Source organism: Passer montanus, unplaced genomic scaffold, assembly GCF_014805655.1.
Source record: "Passer montanus isolate IOZ18808 unplaced genomic scaffold, ASM1480565v1 scaffold80, whole genome shotgun sequence".
In the NCBI taxonomy this organism is placed as follows: Eukaryota; Metazoa; Chordata; class Aves; order Passeriformes; family Passeridae; genus Passer; species Passer montanus.
Genome location: NW_024373257.1, coordinates 2,273,358 through 2,294,217, shown reverse-complemented (window position 1 = coordinate 2,294,217; position 20,860 = coordinate 2,273,358). Strand labels below are relative to the sequence as shown.

The 20,860-nt window shown below is 36.6% G+C and overlaps 1 protein-coding gene across 2 annotated transcripts in view; it reads left to right on the top strand.

The window, feature by feature from the left end:
* CBLB (Cbl proto-oncogene B) overlaps positions 1-20,860 on the top strand; it is a 127,306-nt gene that overhangs the window by 58,760 nt on the left and 47,686 nt on the right. For both annotated transcript variants that reach the window (XM_039732799.1, XM_039732800.1), the window contains exons 4-5: positions 8,849-8,995; positions 20,091-20,247. In XM_039732799.1, coding sequence (XP_039588733.1) covers positions 8,849-8,995; positions 20,091-20,247 — 304 coding nt within the window. The remainder of the gene's footprint in view (positions 1-8,848; positions 8,996-20,090; positions 20,248-20,860) is intronic.

The window sequence follows — 20,860 nt, the reverse complement described above, 5'->3', positions numbered from 1 at the left end:
CATCTATTTCTTTCAGTTTCCTATGCTGCTCTGCTTTATCATACCTTGTGAATAAAGTTTCTCTAAGTACATCTATTTCTTTCCATCTCCCTTCTCTATCTTCTGTCTTCTTTGCTCTTGAATGAAACATCTCATCTTTCTTTCTGAGTTCATTGTGGGCTTTGGTAAGAGAAATTGAGAGTAATATTCTTATTCTATCCTCTGTTAAAAGCCCCCTATGTAAGAATTAGATCTGTGCCTCACAGCTGCAGGCTAGCTTAAACTTAGGTTTTGTCCTGCAAGTGTTTCATATGTTTAGTCGAGTACCATGAGCTCAGAATTCAGAGCTGACAATTTTGAATTTTGTTTTGGGCCTTCATGGATAAGATTTCCCTCAGTTCCACCACTCAGCCAAACTTGTGTCAGTCTCACCAGAAGTACTGGGAGGCACATAGGATCCGAAGGCCATTTCCTGTTAAATATCAAAAATGTATTTAGGTACTTGAGAATTACATAAATGGAAAAATATGCATATCAGTATTAGTTTGCCAAAAGTCCTTAATGTCAGAAAGAAGTATTTACCAATCCTGCTTTGAAATATGGCTAAATTGTGTTGCAGATTTTTTCCAGTCATTTAGTGTGATTTACAGCAGTAGGCCTGTAAAATTTTGGATTCACTCTCAAACAATCAGAAATATTTGTCTTCTCAAAAATCTATACTGTTGCAAAATTTGGTAGGTTTTGAATTCAAAGTACTTTTTGACTGTTGCTAAGAATACTCATGAATCTCTCTATAGTTTATTTTATTTAGAAAACATCATTTAAAAACCTTAAACAGCATGTTTTAAGGTGAGGTAATAGTCTGAATAAAAAGCCCTGGAAGGAGAAGCCTGAGTCCATGTTCTGGGAAAATGAGCACATTCTGGGAAATGACGTGAGGTAATAGTCTGAATAAAAAGCCCTGGAAGGAGAAGCCTGAGTCCATGTTCTGGGCTATTTCTGTGCAGAAAATGAGCACAATGCAGGCCAGTGAAGTGAAGCATCATCAGTTGTTTGCTGCTCAGATGGGAGGCAGACCCTTTAGAAAACATCATTTAAAAACCTTAAACAGCATGTTTTAAGGTGAGGTAATAGTCTGAATAAAAAGCCCTGGAAGGAGAAGCCTGAGTCCATGTTCTGGGCTATTTCTGTGCAGAAAATGAGCACAATGCAGGCCAGTGAAGTGAAGCATCATCAGTTTGCTGCTCAGATGGGAGACAGACCTGCACAGGAAGAGGATTGCTCAGGGTGCTGCATGGCACACGTGCTTTGTTGGTATTAGCACCTCAGAACCACTGGGTTTCCTGAGTTTTTGCTTGACAGCAAACTAGATGAAGCATGACACAGAACTAAACCACTTTGCTCATGCTCGATTACTGGAAGGGGATAAGCATTTAGCCACATCAGTACCTCCTTGTGCTGGCCCTGGCCTTTGGCTGCTGTGTTGGCTGTCGCGGGGTTTGTGCCAAATAATCTTCAAACCAAGTGATCCTTACAAGAATTATGAGGAAGATGGTTATATTGGGATGTATTAACACCTTTTTTGTAGTATCAGTTACACTTCCAGTACATGGATAGTATGAATAATAGTAGTGACCTCACTTTGCTGTGCAATTCAAGGTGTTTACTGGCCTAATCGGGTACCAAAAAATTATACCAATCACATCTCTGTCATTAAGACTTCCTATTTTGGCCAAGTGTTGTTTTGAATATCCCTTCCACTTAAAGGCTTTGGAAGATGGTCAAAGGATGCGAATTCAGTCTTCTATGTTTCACATTAATTCATTCGCATTTTTAACAAGTTTTCTGTATTTCTGTGTTCAGTGAATTAATTCAGCTTTTCGAAGTCTGAGTTTACTGTTTTTCCTGGGGAATTCTGTGGCAACTTTGTTTTCATTTATACATACAGATATTAAGCTTTAGATTTAAGGTCAGTGTTTAGTTAAATAATATTGGACCATTATACACAAAGATGTCTATGGGAGGAGGTTGGAGGAAGCAAACCGTGCTTGAACAACATATCGTTACTTATGAGTAGAACCACAGCACAAAAGCAATGGACTGTTGAAAAGTAGAAAATAAAAGGCCAGTGCTCAGCTCAGTTTTTAAATCTGTGTACGTGTTAGATTTGGGATGTTAAATAATGTATTTTGTACTGATGGTCTAGTAGGTCATTAAAAGTCTTGGTAGTAAAATCAATAAGTCTGTTAGCTCTTAGTTTATGTTGCTACTTAAAATGTTATAGGATTGACTGTCCTTCACAAAGTATTTGTACTTGTAAATATTCAGATCAGTTTTATGCAAATTGCTTTCAAAATAGCATTCTCTAGAGGTGGTTTTTTGTTTTTGTTTTTGTTTTTTTTGTAACCTCTATCCTTCTGCATAAGTAATTATGGGCAAAATTTTTAAATCTTTAGCTTGTCAACACACCTTTATTTTTGATGACTCACATTTTGCTTTATGCGGACTGTGTTTCATTTGTTACTTCTTACTCCTGCCAGCATTCGTTAGATTTTCATTTCGTGGTTGTATTTGTTACCTCATAGACCAGAGCCTAGTGAGGAAAGAAATTAAAATGATTTAGGAGTATCTTGAGACATTTATCTGTGTGAATAAATGCCCCTTGTACAGAACTGGAAGTAATGAAATTTTCAAAACTTGGACTGTAAAGCCTAAAACCCAACTAACAAGAGCTGTTCATGGTTGCTACTGTATGGAGCATTTGTTTAGCAAAAAGCAAACATAATCCTTGGATAGAACTTTGCTGAAGAGATGTTGGTGGCACAGTGGCATGCCAGTTTACAAATGAGAGAGCAGTGAGTAGGCAGACTCATCAGTTTGTGGAGTGTTATAGACTGGCTTTCTTCCTTCCTCTGTGTTTATATTCCACTTTCTTTACTAAGCTGCTGTATATTAATTCTTGGTTTTTGTATAAATTGTGCAATAAACACCTGCTATAAAAGCAATGACAGCTGATAAGCAGTTTCACAAGATGAAACAAAATTTTGAATTCTTCAAGCATTGCCTTCTTCCATTTTAATGTATTTTTTAAAATATGAGAGCAAAAGGAACCAGGCTGTTGGTGAAAGGTGGTGTATCAATGTAAAATGATTTCTAAGCAAAGGAAAAGATGAAGGAAAATTCAAAGTGACATTGGAATCAGCTTTTTGTTTTCCAAATTATCCTTGCCCAATATTTACCCAAAGTCTGCCATTTCTTTCTTTCGGTACCCATAGCATAGGAGCATAGACTTGTACCATATTCCTTGTATCTGTCACAAAGAGGCTGATGAAGAGGAAGGATGGTTCATTCAAGGAAGGATGCTGCTTTCCTAGCTGTAATAAACCCAGCTTCTCCAGGACTCAAAGAAATATAATAGTTTCCTCCAGTTAGTTTCTTACAATGTCATACTAGTTTGGTTTTTCGTGGTTTTTGTTGTTTTCTTAATATATGATAAATTTAGTTTTTGGCTGAATCTTGCCATGTTTAAGGCAGGTTTTTAGGTCGTGTTTGTGGAGCAGCTTACAGATGAGGACTACTACAACACATCAAAGTTTAGTTGTATGTGTTCCTTCCATGAGTCAGTGGCAAAAGTAGGAAATAGAGCTCATGATTATTCTTAGTCCCAGGGACATTTCATCCCAATAATAGGCTCATATACTTTGGTCTTTGAACAATACCCTGTCCTTATATAGCTTTTAAAAATAATCATTGCACAGAAACAGAGTTGATCTGATTGCCAAATATGATGGTAGGCATTTTTTATCTCTGCAAGCTTGTTGACAGGAACCTTTGGTTTCCTTTGCTTCCTCTAAAGTGTTAAGGAATACTCCATTGTTCAGATTATCTGACTGAATTCTACACCTGTAGATTTCTAAAAAAGAAATGTTGGGGTTTTTGTTTTGTTGTTTTTCTTTTCTTGTGGAAGTGTTATTGTTTTGCGGGGGGATTTTTTTTTTTTTGTTGTGGGGTTGTTTTGGGTTTTTTTTTTGGTGGGTTTTTTTACTTATTCTTTTTCCTATGTTTCCTGTCTCTGAGAAGGGAAGTTCTATAAGAGGAAGGGGGGTGAGTGAGTCAGGGTTATACTGGATTATCAAGAGTGAACCACTATCAGCATGTATAATTTTTAGTCTTTTTCCTGTGTCTTCTGGAGATCTTAAAAAATTCACATATTTCTTCAGATTTTTTTCTCTTCTGTAATTTGTCCTGGACTTAGTGCATTCGTATTTGAGTCACTTACCAGTAGCTAGTGGCAGAAGTATCATCTGTCAAGGAGTTTTATAAGAAGCTATGATAGTTCTCATGGTGGCAAAATAAAAATGGGAAGAGCTTTTTTCACACAATGGAAATCTGAGTCACAAAACATAAATTCTGAGCTCTGGGAGAGTGGACTAACAGAGCTCAGAACTTGGGTCTTCATTTCCCTCTTTTGTACCTGAATCACAAAACTCTATTCTGTTCCTTTGGATTGGTAACATGTATTTTGTAGAATCCTTGTGTTTTACCACAATCGAGCATATGGATCAGAGATCTGTTTCTAATAGAACTAATTAAGTGAAATGAGCTCTGTACATATGCTTTAGATTTTGAGGCTTTAATATTTGGGGTGGATGGATTTTTAGAAGTCAAAATAAACAATTCACCTTATGAAATTCATATTTCAAACTTCCTTTCATCTTAGTTCCTATGCAGTTATGATTTGCAGTTTTGCCAGCTAAAAGAGCTGTCTTTGTATGATTATTCTATAAAATGATTATAGAGGAATTATCTGTTGTTTAGGAGTAGTTTGGTGTACTTTTGTGAAAGTTCTATCTGGAAAATATTCTTAGTTGCCAAACAGATCTTATTCTAACTCTGAAAACTGTTTTTCCAGGACACTTGATTGAGTTATATATTATGAGTTGGAAAGTTGGTGTATTGCTTATTACTGCAGGTGATTGTTTAACAAAGTGTATCAATGTGGATGCAGAAAGATTAAACACTTACTAGATGCAATGAAGAAGGAAATCCAGCAATAACCTAATTTTTGTAATGACATAAATAACTGCAGAGGTATGCATTCCTACTTCTATTCTAGACTATTCTAGGAGGGTTTTCTTTCAGAAATATTTGTAGTTGTTAATTTATTTTTTTTCACGGGCATAGGCATGAAAGCAGAAGTTATATACATGTGTAGTGTGTAGATAGATATACACATTTTCAAGTTTTTGCAGGAGTAACAAGTATTTGTTGTTAAAATTACTTTGTCTTGGTTATTGTCTGTGACATCCAATAATTCTGAAGGATGAGGGCACAGATGCATGCTTTGCTTTGTGTACTTATACACAGGCTGAATCTGCCACATGTTTTTATACAGAGCTCTCCAAGTTTGGAGCTCTCTGAGCATTTTGTTCTGTTCATCCATGTCCTGCAGTAAATGCAGGGCTCAGGTGTTCCTTCCACGTCATAATTAAAGGCAGTGGCAGAAAGGAAGTGACACTGCCTAATTCCCTGTCCAGTCCTGTTTGCTGGACCACAGTGCCTTCCAGCAAGTAAAATTAACTTCATGCAGTGATTACAAAGTTGACACAGCCAAAACCTATCTATGCTATTGCATGTTGATCATGCTTCACTTCATTTTTCAGTAGATCCAGGAGGACAGGGCTGCTTTCTGACCTCCTACTAGTCAACTGCTGCTGTTTTGGTTTGGCTGGGAGGTTATAGTATCTCCATTATCAAGCCCTGTTTTCACATTGCATATGACTGGTATTTAAAAATTCCTTAAATTATTAGATCTTTGCAGTATTCTCTAGCCTGACCTCACTCTTGGTAGTTCAAGAGAGAATTGATTCAGAATATAGTAATTTGCTGAGAAGCGAAGAAACCCAAAAGTCTTGTCTTCAGGCTTTGCTCTCTATTTAGAAGTCTTGCTGATGAGGTATAACTTCAAAAGACAGATTCATTTTGAAATTAAAATGCATATTTCTTATTAACCAAAAGATGCTTACTGATTCAGTAGATCTTTACAAGTTTATGTGAAATAAAAATTCAGTATTTAATCTTTGTGTCTTAGGTGTTCTGGGGTTGATTCAGACCATGTTGGTTCTTCAGTAGATCTGTCATGGGCAAAGATGGTTGGCAACAAAGCATAGACTATGACTGACGAAATGGTACTTCAGAAATCAAGTTCTACGAGGGATTTGACCTATATGGCATTAGTTTGACTCAGTGAAAGGAAGGTAGCAAAAATCTGAGCTTGAGTCAAAGGAAAACATCAGCTAGGAGGTGTTAAATATGTTGCAAGTAATATAAATGAGACCTGTGCTGTATGTTACATAAAATGCTGTTGATATAACATCATTTAGTGTTAACATATTGTTATATTTTACCACAGTAGCTATTATATACTGGTGAATTATCATCTTGGTTCACTTTTGTGTAAAGCAGCATTGTTTGATTTTAATTGCAGAAAGTTAAGGTTTTTCTCATCAGTATGAAATCCCTTCTCTGCAGAGATAAAATGTCTGTGCGATGTTCTACAACTAAGGAAGAATTTCCACCTCTAACCAGCCTCATGTTGCCAGTGAAAGTATATTATAATTGTAAACCCTGGAGGCTGGCTGCTGAGGCATTAAAACCACTATTTGTGTATAATTTGGACGGTGTTATTTTGAGCTGTAGCTCCAATGTGATTGATCCCTTAGGATATCTCCCCTGCTGGAATCCAGTGAGTAAAAGGGTCTCTGGAGCATATCTCTATCTGCTCAGCTCTTCTAGTCCACCAGGCTGCCAGCGCAATTGTCCCTTTGTCACTGCATCAGTCTGCTGTGACCTGGAGAAGAAAGCCTTTGTTACTGCAAGAGATGCAGACTGGTTTCTTTACAGTCTCCTGGTGGCAATGAGACCTAAAATAAGTGCTCTGATTCAATGGTCCTTTGGCTTCTGTTAGAATTATTCACTAAGTTGCCAAACCCTGATGATTTTAGTTGCTGTTTCTTTCAAATTAATACCCTGTCTTAAACTTATGAATGGAAAGTAAGATGGAAAAACTTGCTAATGGAAGGTAAGATGGAAAATTTTTGACACTGCTCCATCCTTCATATTGGGGAAGGAAGGGAACCATCCTAAGTTGAAAAATGCAGCTACACACACTGCCAGGTCTGATAAAGTGGAGTACATGTTTCCTGAGGTGTCCTGGGAAAACCCTCCCCAAGACAGGAAAAGTACATTGCTGAAATGGATAGACATCTTCAGGCAAGTGAAATGCCCAGAGAGGGAGAATCATTGGCCCACCCCAGTGCCATCATCTCTGCACCATAATTGTTGAAAATCTTTTCTGAAATCAGTGAGCTTTATATCTTTGCCTCAAGAAGGGACTGAGATCTAGTATCACATAAGCATATCTGAGCAAAAGTGGTGCAATATGCGCTTTGCGGTTCTAAAGAAAAAGTACGTAAGTGAAAAATTGAGGCATGATTTATCACGGCTTTTTGATACCAAAGAAGGACTTGAGATAATGATCTCATAGAGTAAGAATCAAATTTAAAGAGAAAAAAAGCAGATGTCCTGCATATAAATTACCAGGAATTTGTCATCTCTTACTGTTTGTACATGCTGTATGTTCAAGCGAAGCACAGACAAGTTTCTAGTTGGTTTCAAGTTTCACCTTTGCCATCAGATAAAAAGAAGCTGTCTCAGATGTTAAAATATTTTTTTCTTGTTTATACAAATGCAAACCAAAAATCATTTCACTTTTTTCCTTTCCTTATGATTTTGTATATTGGAACAGAAGTGTTCTGATGCACTTAGTGACTGGTGTTGTTCTAAGAGGGAAGGAAGGGGCTTTGTGATTTAGATGGAGCCTTTTGGATGTGTGTCTCTCCTGTGCATTTTCTGCTCACATCCTAGCAGCTGCTGGTTCTGGCCATGTCCTGTGCAGCTGTGCCCAGCAGGCAGTGCCTCTGCAGGGACAGACACAGTGCCCTCTGGGCAAGGAAGTGCCCCAGATGGCACCTCTGTGTGACTTCATCCCTTAACTCAAGCCTCAGGGATCCAGCAAACTCACTAGGTGAATATGTACCTGAAAATAGCTCCTGCAGCACAGCACATTATTGTGGGACACTGATTGTGTCAGGCAAGGCAGAGCTCTGCTCAAACTTGCACCAAGTTGTGTTCCCATCTGTCCCAAGTACTGAAAGCTTCCAGGTTTCTAGATTTGCTCCTTTTTCCTATGATAGTTTTATTATTTTTATTTTTTTTTCAGCTTTCTCATAGTGTATCTTCTCGTTCTCCTTTCAAATGCTCTCTAGTTAAAACTTGCTTTCACTATCATATTATAAACAAAAATATAATAATAAAAATAAGCATGTTTATATTTCTAGAAACCTGGAATGAGACAAGTTTGTTGTCACATACAAAACTATACCTTTAGATTTTTGAGTGTGGGGTAATTTTTTTGTTTTCTTTGTTGGTTGGGGATTTTTTTAAATGTATAAGCTGTCTAATTAGTATAAATTCTTGCTTCTGCAATGAATAAATGAAATAGAAACTCACAAGCATAATGCACAAGGAGTGCATCTGAATATGCAGTTGAGAACTCAAATTTGTTCTGTTTCCAAAAAGTGGTTTTATATTCATGGAGACTTATGATAAATATGTCCTCAGAAGTCCATGGAAATACAAAACACTAATTTGTATTTCTTTGTGTTTTCAGTTGAGAGCTCAGTGTTCTTCTTGTGTCACACAGTGATTGTTACACAAATACATGGGATATGTGAAATACTGAAAGATTGATTAAATTTATTAAGTTCGAAGGATTTGATGTGATTTTTTTTCCTTATTATATCTGCAGGAGAAACCTCACAAAGCTGTCTCTCATCTTCAGCCACATGCTAGCAGAAATTAAGGCTATTTTTCCAAATGGACAATTCCAGGGTGATAACTTTCGCATCACCAAAGCCGATGCTGCAGATTTCTGGAGAAAATTCTTTGGAGATAAGTAAGTAACTTTTGTAAAATCCTCAATTCTTTCTAAACATAAACATTAAAAGAATGAACTTTCCACAAATCCAAATAAGGATTGGTGTGTGTTTTGAAGATAATTTCTCTTCTAGGTCTTTAAATTGTCTGAAATTGCTGAGTTAATTGTTAGCTTTTTTTTTGTTTTCCAATGCTGTAATTTGCTCAAAGGTAGTTTTGTCGAGGGTGCTTAAGATCAGTCTTACTGCAAGAAGTTTATTTGTTCCATTATACGGTGAAAATAGTACATTGCTATCATGAAGTATATGGCAAATAATGTCCTTTCATATTAAAATATATATATATTCTGCAAGCAAAAACTCTAAAGTCTGAATTAGGAACCTGATATTACAGCTCTGGAATCTTGCACAATGTAGGCAGAATAATTTCTGCAACAATCTGTTGCATCTTCTGAGCATAAACATCTCTTTAAAGTAAATATTTTTTTTTTTAGAATACCAGCGTAGTAGGTTGGCACTTCTGCAAATCAATTCTCTTCAGTGTGAACTTTCAAGTTTCACTTCCATGGTTTTATTTGTTAGTCTAAACACACTCACTGTCAGCTTTCCTCTTTCTGGGTTCATGGTAGTGTTTTCTGGTGATTGCTTTCCCATGAAAGTAGTGCCAGAGTGTGATGAAGTTGCTATATCAGTCCTCTGTTTATTAGAGAAAAGGAATTTAATCATGTTATGTGTTACCCATTTTAATGTGAATATAATTTTCAAAATAACTTCAAAAGTTCAGCTAAAGTTTTCTGAAGGATTAACATAAGTGACATGTAGGGTTCTCTATCAGACAACGCTTTTCAAAAACATGTCAGTCAAGAAAAAAAAAACAGGATCTTTGATAAAATGACTAATGATCATGTTTGTTCAGTATTGCTATTTTTTCTTCCTCTCTTTTCCCCTTTAGCTGAGCTCTCAGAATTTAAATTTCCTTGTGGTACTTCTCTTTTCCTGTTGGGCTCTGTCCTTGAATGACCTTTAGCAGATGTCTTGATTGCAAATTGCATTTCTGTCATTGGGATTTACAGCTCTCCTCCTCTGCAAGCTGCTGTTCCTTTCTATCATTTTATCTGAGGCAGTTTCCTCAGCTCCCCTGTTCTCTGTGCTGTCTCTGGTATTCTCCACTAACTTCTACTGTCTGTGACAGCTAAAGTTTTCTGAAGGATTAACATAAGTGACATGTAGGGTTCTCTATCAGACAACGCTTTTCAAAAACATGTCAGTCAAGAAAAAAAAAACAGGATCTTTGATAAAATGACTAATGATCATGTTTGTTCAGTATTGCTATTTTTTCTTCCTCTCTTTTCCCCTTTAGCTGAGCTCTCAGAATTTAAATTTCCTTGTGGTACTTCTCTTTTCCTGTTGGGCTCTGTCCTTGAATGACCTTTAGCAGATGTCTTGATTGCAAATTGCATTTCTGTCATTGGGATTTACAGCTCTCCTCCTCTGCAAGCTGCTGTTCCTTTCTATCATTTTATCTGAGGCAGTTTCCTCAGCTCCCCTATTCTCTGTGCTGTCTCTTTGGTATTCTCCACTGACTTCTACTGTCTGTGGGAGTTTCAAGAGATTTCCTTCAAGTTTCCTTCCAATGGTCCGATCCTGCCAATTTCCACTGGGAGATGACATGACACAATAAATAGGTGTTTGAGGGGTCAGACAATGGGATACTGTAACATGTTAGTAAGTTTTTGTCACAACAAGGTTGGTAAGGAGAATCTTTCAACTGCATCATTTCATCTGAACAATTCAGCTCTGCTCTTGTCTTTTTTTGCACATACTTAATCTCTTCTCACTCATCTCCTGGACCTCTTATTTCTAAAACCTTTTGTGGCCTTGGAGCTCTTATCATGCCTTTTCTAGGCGTTGTTTCTTTCCTGCTTATTTAAATTTCTGTATAGAATGCAACTTTAAATATGAACCTTCAGTACAAACCCTCTGATCTTCTCTGCTCTCCCCTGTGTACTTTGATAGGGGTTTTTGTTGGGTTTTGTTTTTGGGGTTTTTTTTGGTTTTTTTTTTTTTGTTGTTGTTGTTTTTTTAGGGTGGGTGACTGGATATATGGGTTTTGTTGGCTTTTTGCCTAAAACATCAATTCATCCAAAATGTCTAAGAATCAAGGCAGTTTAATGACCTGCAGTTAAACATATGTATGTTTGATTTTGAAATATAGCCTGAAATTTTTTTGAGTTATTTCTGATCAGATGCTTTACTTCCAGGCCAAGTAAATAAGCACAGTTGCTGGTGTTCCCAGCTCTTCCCCAATAAAGTGAAGCTGGTTTTGATGCCTGTCTTCTAAGCAAGGAGCAGTAGATCTGTGCTTGGCAGCCTTGCCATTACCTCAGGTTTAGTTAACTGTTCTTAAGTAACTATAAAACATGTAACAGCATATATATCAAACAACAGATGAAAAAAAAGTTTATTTGGCATTAGGTTTAATCTCTTTGTTAAATAAAATGCCTGAGGCTTTTTAAACATTAATTATTTTCTAATCCTTTTAGAAATATATAGCAGACATATCTGTAAGCCACATCCTTTACAATGGACCTGTTGTAACAAATTAGTTTGCAAATATGCTAGTATCACTTCCCTAAAAGCAAAGCCTACATAAAGGTTTTGCAAATGACTCATAATATCTTCTTCTAACCTGGCCACCTAAAGGTAGACCCTAGGACATTCTGATGCCCAGGTCTACTCAGGCAGTGCAAGGAGGAACTTAATTGTGTATTCCCGGGCTGTAACTCTGTTTACAGGGCAAGCCTGGACCCCTCACTTGTTTCTGAACAGTAGCCCTTACTTTGGGTTTCTGACTAACCCTGATCAAGATTAGAGCATAAATAAAGAGTTGTCCTGGATCTTGGCTTCTGATGCTAAACTGTAGTACAAGAAAGATGCAGTTTGATCTGATTGGAAGGAGGGAATTTGAAGGATTAGATTAATTCATGATTTTTTTAAACATAGTATTATCATAAAAAACTTCCTGTTTCTAAACATAATGAATTGGATTTTTATTGGATCAACTTTTTGCACTAATTTCTTTCTGAAATAATACATTTTAAAGTTTTTAATTTGAAATATTTTAAATAGAAAGAAGGTCACCAATAGTAATTTATATTTTTAAGTTGACTGTTTGGCTTTCAGTTTTTGTAAATATGGCCTGCAAATCCTTTTACAGAAAGCAACATGTTGCAGTTTCCTGAAGACTGAAATCCAATACATACAGTTTTCATGAGTCCAGTTTGTACTTTAAAAAAAAAAAGAACGATTGTCTTTTTACTGCTCTTTTCCAGTGAATAGGGAACTTGTAATTTTGTTGGTTACATTTGTCTGTCTGAGCACTTGCTGCAAAACTGTGCACCTGCAACTAAGTTTATTTGTCCTGTTACTAATAAGTGTCATAGTCTGCAGTCTTTCTTTTTGTGTTTAGAGCTAGTCAAGTGTGAATTCGTGTGGCTTCAAACTCATGAGCAAAATAAATGGCTGGGCTCTTTGGATCATACATCTAGCTACTCTTTGGATTTCTGTTGAAAACACTCTGTGTAGAACTGAGTGAACAGTGTGTACACTGAGTGTGGAACTCAGCAAGCAATTAGAATGGCTCCCTCAGAGCCAAGTGCTGAGATAACCACATATTCTTGGCCTTTGAATACCTTCTCAACTTTCACTTTTATGGTACACCTCTAAAAAACTTCTAGACTTCTAGACAATGCCAGTATTTGGAGAAGCTTATCTGGGAGAGAATGCTTTGTGAGAGCAGCAGATATATCAATATGGAAATCATCAGCCTTCACAGAGGCAGAAAGTGTAAAAGGAGCACACAGTCAGAGCCTTTACAATTAGGAGGTTTTTCCTTTTTTTGGAAGGGATCTGGAGCCACAATGTGGGGTTTAGGAGCGTATAGGGAGGATTGATAACTCAAGGTGGGAGATAATGAGATTTTTATTGTCTCGGTGGAAGGAGAAGGGTGCTAATAGCCATATGAAAAAGGAAAAAGTGGAGGTATTGATTTCTCTGCAAGGACAAAGTAAAACGTATATCCAAATTAGGGGGTAGGTGAGGAGGTCAGCAGTATTCAGTAGAAGGCCCGGGATTATTTTGGTGTTTGGATTTTGTCAAGGAAGCTGGCAGAAAAACTATATCAGAGAGATGGGGAATAGGCTGTTTGGATTTGATTTCTGAAAACAAAAATCAGGAATGAATGAGAACATTCCAAAGGCTGAATGCCTGGAATAAGTTGTCTCTGGCATTTTCACAGGCTATGTGAAAAAAGAGAGCCTCTTGAAGAATAAAAAGGAGCTGACTGAAAGAGAGCTAATAAATAAGTTGGCACAAGCTTTATCTATAGCAAGAAAGAGCTTGATAATGTCAAAAGCAGGAAAGTGGTGAAGTTGAGAATATGTGATTTTTTTGAATTTGTAGTGATTGCTGGAGTACCATGATTGGAGCAAGTGGTTTCAGTGGAGTGAATCTTCACCCCTGCTTCACTTTTATAGTTGTACTAATTTTATAGTTGTAACTAGCAAGTGCTAGTTACATGTACGGCTAAGCAGTAATGTTCAGTGCAACTGTGAAATTGTAAGGCATGTAATCAGCAGTTACATTTGTTTACAGATCCTTTAGTAACCCCCCCCAGTGGGTTGTAAATGTGCATATAAAACACAATCTGATAGCGTCTTCATTACCAACATTTTATTACTGCGTAGTGCTTGATGAGAATTTCCCTTGATTTCTCACTCATTTTAATAGCACCTTATATCTTCTACTGGTTTTTTGGCTTTTTTTACTGAGTAGAAATGTGCAAAATGTCACAGGGATCAATCCTGAACTGATGAGGAGAGTAGGCAAGATGACCTAACAGATCTTTCAGATTCTGAGTTTGAAAACTACAGAAGACATGCAGGGCTTGGTAACTATTAAAATTTGCTACACAAATTTGTGATTTGTGGCTGTCTTCACATTGCAGAATGAATCAGTGGCGAAATGTCAATATACTTAATTTTTTTTTTTCCATAGTTCTGCCATTTAGTTAACTTTTAAGCTTTTTATTCTTTATTGTCAACTTTTAAAATGTTAAAGCATTTTTGTTACTGTTTCCAGGTAAATTGATTTCCTACCTTTTAGTTGCTGAGGAAATAGAAATTCTTTCACTGTTAGGATCAAAGACATTACTATTTTAATGTTCCTGTACTTTTTTTCCAGATGAGGCCTGAAATGTATTTATTTTTTATTGGAATTTAGGAAAAAAATGTGACTATAGATTTCTCTATAGCAGTTTAACAGTGCATTTCAAATTGATATTCTAAACTTTGAGTAGCTGTGGTTCTGATGCGGTCATTGCTTTTTGGCTCCGGATAGAGCAGACGCAGCCTCAGTGGTTTGGGTTCGCAGAAGAAGCAGTAAAACAGGCAGACCACAATGCACAACTTATCTGACAGTTAAATGTTTTCAAGTTCAAGAGATCTCAGATAAACCAAGTTTTCATACCTTGTTAATCCCCTTAATTTATTACTTGGTTTTCTGTTCTTGCTGCTGAGAGTGCCCAAGAGCCCCATTACTGCCTAAACAGTGTAAAAATACAGACTGAAGAGTTGGTCATGGCTGAAAGAGCTTCAACTCTGAGTATGAACTGAACTGTAAAGGGAAGCCAAAGACAGAGATGAAAGCAGAAGAGGCAGTGATCCAAATGCCTTCACCTTCATCACTGTCAAGATAGGTGTTCTAGCAACAGGAACTTTTAAAGAGGAGGAGAGGAACAGAAACGGGGCTTTTGGAGGGTGCTTCCTATCTTGGCTGATCAGTAGCACACACAGGCTTACTGATAAACTTGTTTAAACTTGAGCTAGAGACAGAAGACACTGTCTGGGTGCTCTGGAGACAGGAATCTCTCTAGACCTCTTTTTTACAAATGCAAGATGAAAAAGTTTGATTAAGACAACAGGTAATGTTATAAAGAAGAAAGTTGCAAGACAGGATTAGAAGATGGAAAAGAGCAGTCTTCACAGCTGTTCTGGGTAACTAAGAATAAGGTTAAATGGCATGTACAAAAGATAGTTCTGATCCTTGGCACACGAGATTGTGAGACAGGAGAACACATTCTCCATGGATAGGCAGGAGAGGCAATGGTTTAAGTGTAAAAGGATGTACAAAAGCATGAGTGTGCTTTGGATTTGTGGTTAGAGATCAGAATTGAAAATATAGAGAAGTGTATCCCTTTGGGGACACTTGGGGAAATACAGAGTTCCTGCATGTCTTAAGAAACTTGCTGTCTCTCTTGCAATGTCCAGTTACACAGATTTGGAAGTGGCGTTTTTTTGGTGGCATATTTTCTCCATTTCGTAAGGCTGATTTTCTCACTTTTACCTTGTTTGTTCTCATTAAATTCATTTGTATTTGTTTGGAATGATGTCACTATTTAGCAATTGTACTAGCATGATATGGCAGAATTCCTTTTTACCCTTAGGACTGACCTTTTCAAGCCTTCTGTGTGCTAATTATTTGCTTTGCAGTTCAGAAGCAGTGGAAACATGGCCTATCACTTAAAACTGATGCAGCAGTCTTAAGAAAATGCTCTTTTCAGTGGTGATAAGTCAAAATCCACATTGCTCACTTCAGATTTACAAAGAATGTTGTTTCTATCTGGGTCAGTATTTGCTTGAATATTTTTGAAATTGCTCTGGAAACAGTAATGGCCTTTTCATGGTGTATTTTTTGGCAACATTTGAGAGAGTTGCTTGCAGACAAAAATGTTCACTGTAAGTGTAAGTTATACAGGTAAATGTTTACCTCCCTAGACATTCTTGTGGTCTGCTCTGGTTCAAATGGAAGCAGTGTCACTTGACATTCCAGGATAGCTGTATTTCTGCAGTTTTACACAAGTAAAAGCTGTACTCTTCATGCTCAGGAAATATATGCTTCATCTCCAGGTTTATTTTAATGTTCTTTGCTTTTTAATAATGTAACAACACTAGGGGAGTTTAAAAAAATCCCATGTACACATGATCAGGGCAGGAATGAAGACCTAAATTCCTGTGCTAAATTGCTTGAAAATCACATGCTAAATACTAATCCTTTTCCTTTAAGCATATGGAAGTTGTGTGGGTGGTGTTTAAAGCACTGTGTTTGAGATTATAGAGTCATACTTTGCATTGATGGGTGCCAACAATAGTAAATAGATACCGTCCTATATAACAGTGTTTTTAAAATGTGATGTTTCCGTTAAAACACTTTAGAATTAATAGTTTTTCAAATATACTTGCTAGATGTACTATTGCAGAAGAAAGGGAGAGAATTAATGTCATTTAGAGAGACCTGTGGAGAAATGGCTTATTTTAGTGTTTTTGAAAGGAGAAATGGCTTATTTTAGTGTTTTTGACAGGACTCTTTAAGAAAACAATCTCAGGGTAAATACCAAGATCCAGATAGTTTTGTTGGCTTCAGACATGCACAGAAAACCTCTTAAAGAAATATTTTTCAGGATCATTTGTTTTATTTTGTTTTTTTTCTTTGAATTGGCATGGGCTTGCTTCTACTCTAATAATGACGAAAGGTGGTACAAGGACATGTTGTGTATAAATTGTTTCCTAAAAGATTGGCAGGTAGAGATTTGGATTTCCTTGTAAAAGGTCCTTCTATTCTTTTACTGCTATACATCATGTACACTGTGGCTTTCTTCATGTTTCCTTCTAAAATTATCTCCCTGAAGATTTTTGAACTGATAGAGGTTGCAATAAATTGACATGGAGCACAGTAACAGTATATATGTGTAATTTAGTCTGATTTTTCTTGTCTTCAAATTGTATTATAAAAAGAGAAATTGTTAATAAAGCTCTGGGTATATCTGTTTGTAATGTGTGCATATGCAGTAGTGCTGTAGAATTTGGGCATCAAACCTTTGCATCAAAGTGAAGTACAGTCACTGTTTAGTTTAGGGTCTCTCTCCTGTGAGAGACTCCCCAGAATATTGTCTCAGCTGGAGTCAGTCATGGGCACTTCTTCTACAAGAGATAGCTTATGTAACTACAATTAAATACCTGAAATACTGAGACCTGCACTTCCTCAGCCTAATTCTGTAGACAACTAATGTTACCAGGATATCAAATCATGTCGTTCTGATGAGCTGAGGCGGAGCTGACTGACTCATCTCCTAGACAAGTGTCCACAGGTTCAGCCTAATAGCATGAGGCATGTGGAGAATATCTGCCAGCCTCTAGTGCAAGGTATCATTAGGACATGATGCAACAAATATTACAAAGATCCCTGAAAATATTTATGGGAGATGCCTTCTGAGGTTCAGGAGCTGAATGTGGCAGGCAGTGGTTTCATTGCAAACAGGATTTTTTTTTTTCTTCCTATAAGGACAGGTGTTTCATACATGTAAACCTATGTATCTATTTAAATAACAATCTAAACATGCTATTAACTAGGACAGTCCCAATCTCAGCCTTGGTTCTGTTCTCTTTGCCCTTCCACTGCCTCTGCCACCAACCAAAACCCAAATTAAAATAACTCTTTAGACTCAAGTCATGAACAGGTGCCTTCAAAGGCTGTGTATCCCCTAAAACACAAGAAAGGAAGAGCAGTGAAATGTTAATTCAAACAGAAACTCAACTTGCCAGGCATCTCTGAAAGCTTCTTTGATGCTTGTGACCCCTCCCAGATCTCTGCCAGAGGATGTGTTTCTCAGGGTGCCTGAAAGGTCACCGGGTTTCAGTGATGTAGGAGCAGGAGGGGAGGACACTGCCGAAACCTGCACCTTGTGAAGACTCAGTTACACCTGCATTTAGTGGGTGTGTGCTGTCTGCAAGGTCTCAAAGAGCTCAGCATATGTGTGAGTAAACTGGAGAGAGACACCAGAGAAATAATCCTTGGTGCTGGTTCAAAGTATTTAGGGATGATAACTCTATAAAATAGCTGTTGAGAAATAGAAGTTAACAGGTTTCAACAACCAATTCACACCTTTATTTAAAGAAAACAGAAGATAAAAGACCTATCCCACAAAGCTGCAGAGAAAAAAAAAACTGCTGAATTTAGTGTATTTTAAATTTGGGCCACTACTATTCCAAGCACTTGTTCTTGGAGAAATCCCAAAAAATAACTTAAGATGTTATTTCATTAGCTAATCACTCATTTTCCAACATCTGGTTTCTGTCTTAGCCAACGTGCTAGCCAACAGAGCCCTAAAAACATACTCTTCTGAAGGCTAGTTTTCTGTGTTGCTTATGGAGTTTTGGGGGTGCAGGGTGCTAGTGAATAGATAGCCAAAGATCCTACTTATTAACTGCATCTAGGAAATGGTCTTGTACAAGGCATGAAAAACCAGTTGTTAAGATATAGTATGTCTGTGATCATATCTGATAAATGCCCTGTTGTTTTTTCGTTTTAGGGTTATTGTCTTAACCTTTAAAAAAATTCAAAGCAATAAAATTAATACCTCCCTACAAAGAAAACCCCAACAAATAACAACCAAACAAAAAGCTCACAAAACCCACAGTCAACCCTGAAACTTCTCAACCCCATTCAGTGCTGTAACCACTTAGGGTTGTTTATAAAGAGAATCATAAAACATTTTGGAGCCGTGGTTACAGGTGCTAAATAAGCAGTAGGTGCTTGAACTAAGAAAACTTAATCACCACAGAAGCACTGACTTTTCTATTTTTTTTTTTGTCTGAATTTAATGCAATGTTTTATTCTCTCTTTACTCTAATGAAAATTTGATCTGCATTCTTTCATAAATGGCATCTAATGTGGTATCTCTCTTCAGCTCTTTGTGGTTTCCTGTTTTTCATATAGAGATGAAAGTATCTGCTGAGATCTATTAAACTTCCCATTTTGTCATTTATGACTTTCTCAATACTAGCCTGCATGTAACAAGTGGATTTCTTTGCACTTAGAAATGCAGTGAATATCTTATAGAATAGAAATACAGGAGTGTATCTTTAGTTGTACTTCAAATTACTGTTTGTTTTAATTTAGCATAACTGCATAGTATTTGTTGCACAGGGCCAACTTAATACAGTTGATTCCCCCCATCATACTAAGTAATTTATATTTCTGCATGAGAAAATACTTAGAAGAGCTAAGGCATTTTGAACTAATAAAATTTACAGGAAATATTACTGAGTTTGTGAGATCTGTATCTTTTGTTGATTTAGCAGTTATTAATGGAATATTACTGTGAATGTGAGAGATCTTGTCCTGAATAATTATGCATTGGTTATATTTTGGTTAATTAAAATGTTTTTAAAATGTAATATAATCTGATCTCAGTGTGTGGCAGAACATTTTTAAAAGGTGTTAAGGCTTGGCAAAATTTTGATTTGACCCTAATGACACAAGAAAAATTGCTGTTGTTGAGAGAGATAAGATGGAGCACATTCAAGTGATCAACCTCATGCCAGTTTCCAAATACAAGTACTCATTTGGTAAAATAACTAACCTGCATTATCTTCAACTGTGCAAATAGAAACTGAATCTGACCAAACATGGCTTTCTGTGTTAGTAAGGATAATTCCAATTTCCTGTGTGTTAAAGTTAATGTAACTGTCATGGCTTATGACAGAGCTTGGACCACTCTTAATGGTATCTGGTTGATTGCTGTCATGTTACTTGACCACTGTTCAAGAGCTTTAGCTATAGTAAAAATCACATAATTGTAGATATTAAATTGATAGTTATCATTCAGGGAAGGGAGGCTGTGAAGAAAGGATTTCTTTTACAAGCATAGAACAGGTCCTTTACATTATCTCTGAAAGGATGTGAGATTGTTTGCAACACCTACTTGGTAGGGTATTTTGGTTTCTGCACCATTCTTTTTGTTGTACTCCTAAGGAAGCTTGAATATTTATCATGTGAAATAAATGACACTTCAGCTGTGTTTAAAGGAAGGTAAGCCATTCTTGTATTTGCTTAGGCTGCTTTCAGAAAATTTAACTTGTAGGGGTTTTTTTTCTCTGTAGAGAAACCAAATTAATGTTACAATTCACTCCTTTAAAAGTTCAGTTTTGATGTCTAAATGAGGTATCAAGTCTTAAATATGTTATTTCATTGAATTTATTCTTTCTATCCATTTAACAGAACTATAGTGCCATGGAAGGTGTTCAGGCAGTGCCTTCATGAAGTTCATCAGATTAGCTCTGGTTTGGAAGCAATGGCTCTTAAATCCACTATTGACTTGACCTGCAATGACTACATTTCAATTTTTGAATTTGATATCTTCACTAGATTATTTCAGGTAAGATTTGAAAATTATGGATACTTGTGTTAATTTGGGATGCTTAGTGTCCTGAGGCAAGGAAACGGATTTTTTTTAAAAACGGAAAGAACTAAAATAATGCGATTTAGAAATAAATTGTGCATTTCTTTTCATCCTTCAGAGGTGTTTGTGGCAGCAACACACACATCTGAAAAACTGAAAGCATCCAGCAACACCTCCTTCATTTCTGCACACATCTAGTGTTATTATAATAGCTGTTTGCTGCTTACTTATTTTTCACTATTTTTAAATACATTCCTGGAAATGTAGACCTCCTGATAATCAGAGGTTTTAGTTGTGTTTTTTGTAGTGTATTTGTATCTACATACATGATGTGTTTCTGCAAACTCATAAGGACAGTTACATATTACTTTTTTTAGGCTAAATGTAGGCCTAACTCTTTCCTTTATGAACATATTTTTGCCATTAATGGTTGTTTACAACAAGTACTTTATTTGGGAATAGCATTAATTTGTATTACTAGTTATCTGAAATAAGCTTTTCATGTATGTTATGTGTCTATTTTAACCTCATGTCTCTTCTACAGAACATACTTTAGGTATTTTAGTTGATATAGAAGACCACTGGTTTG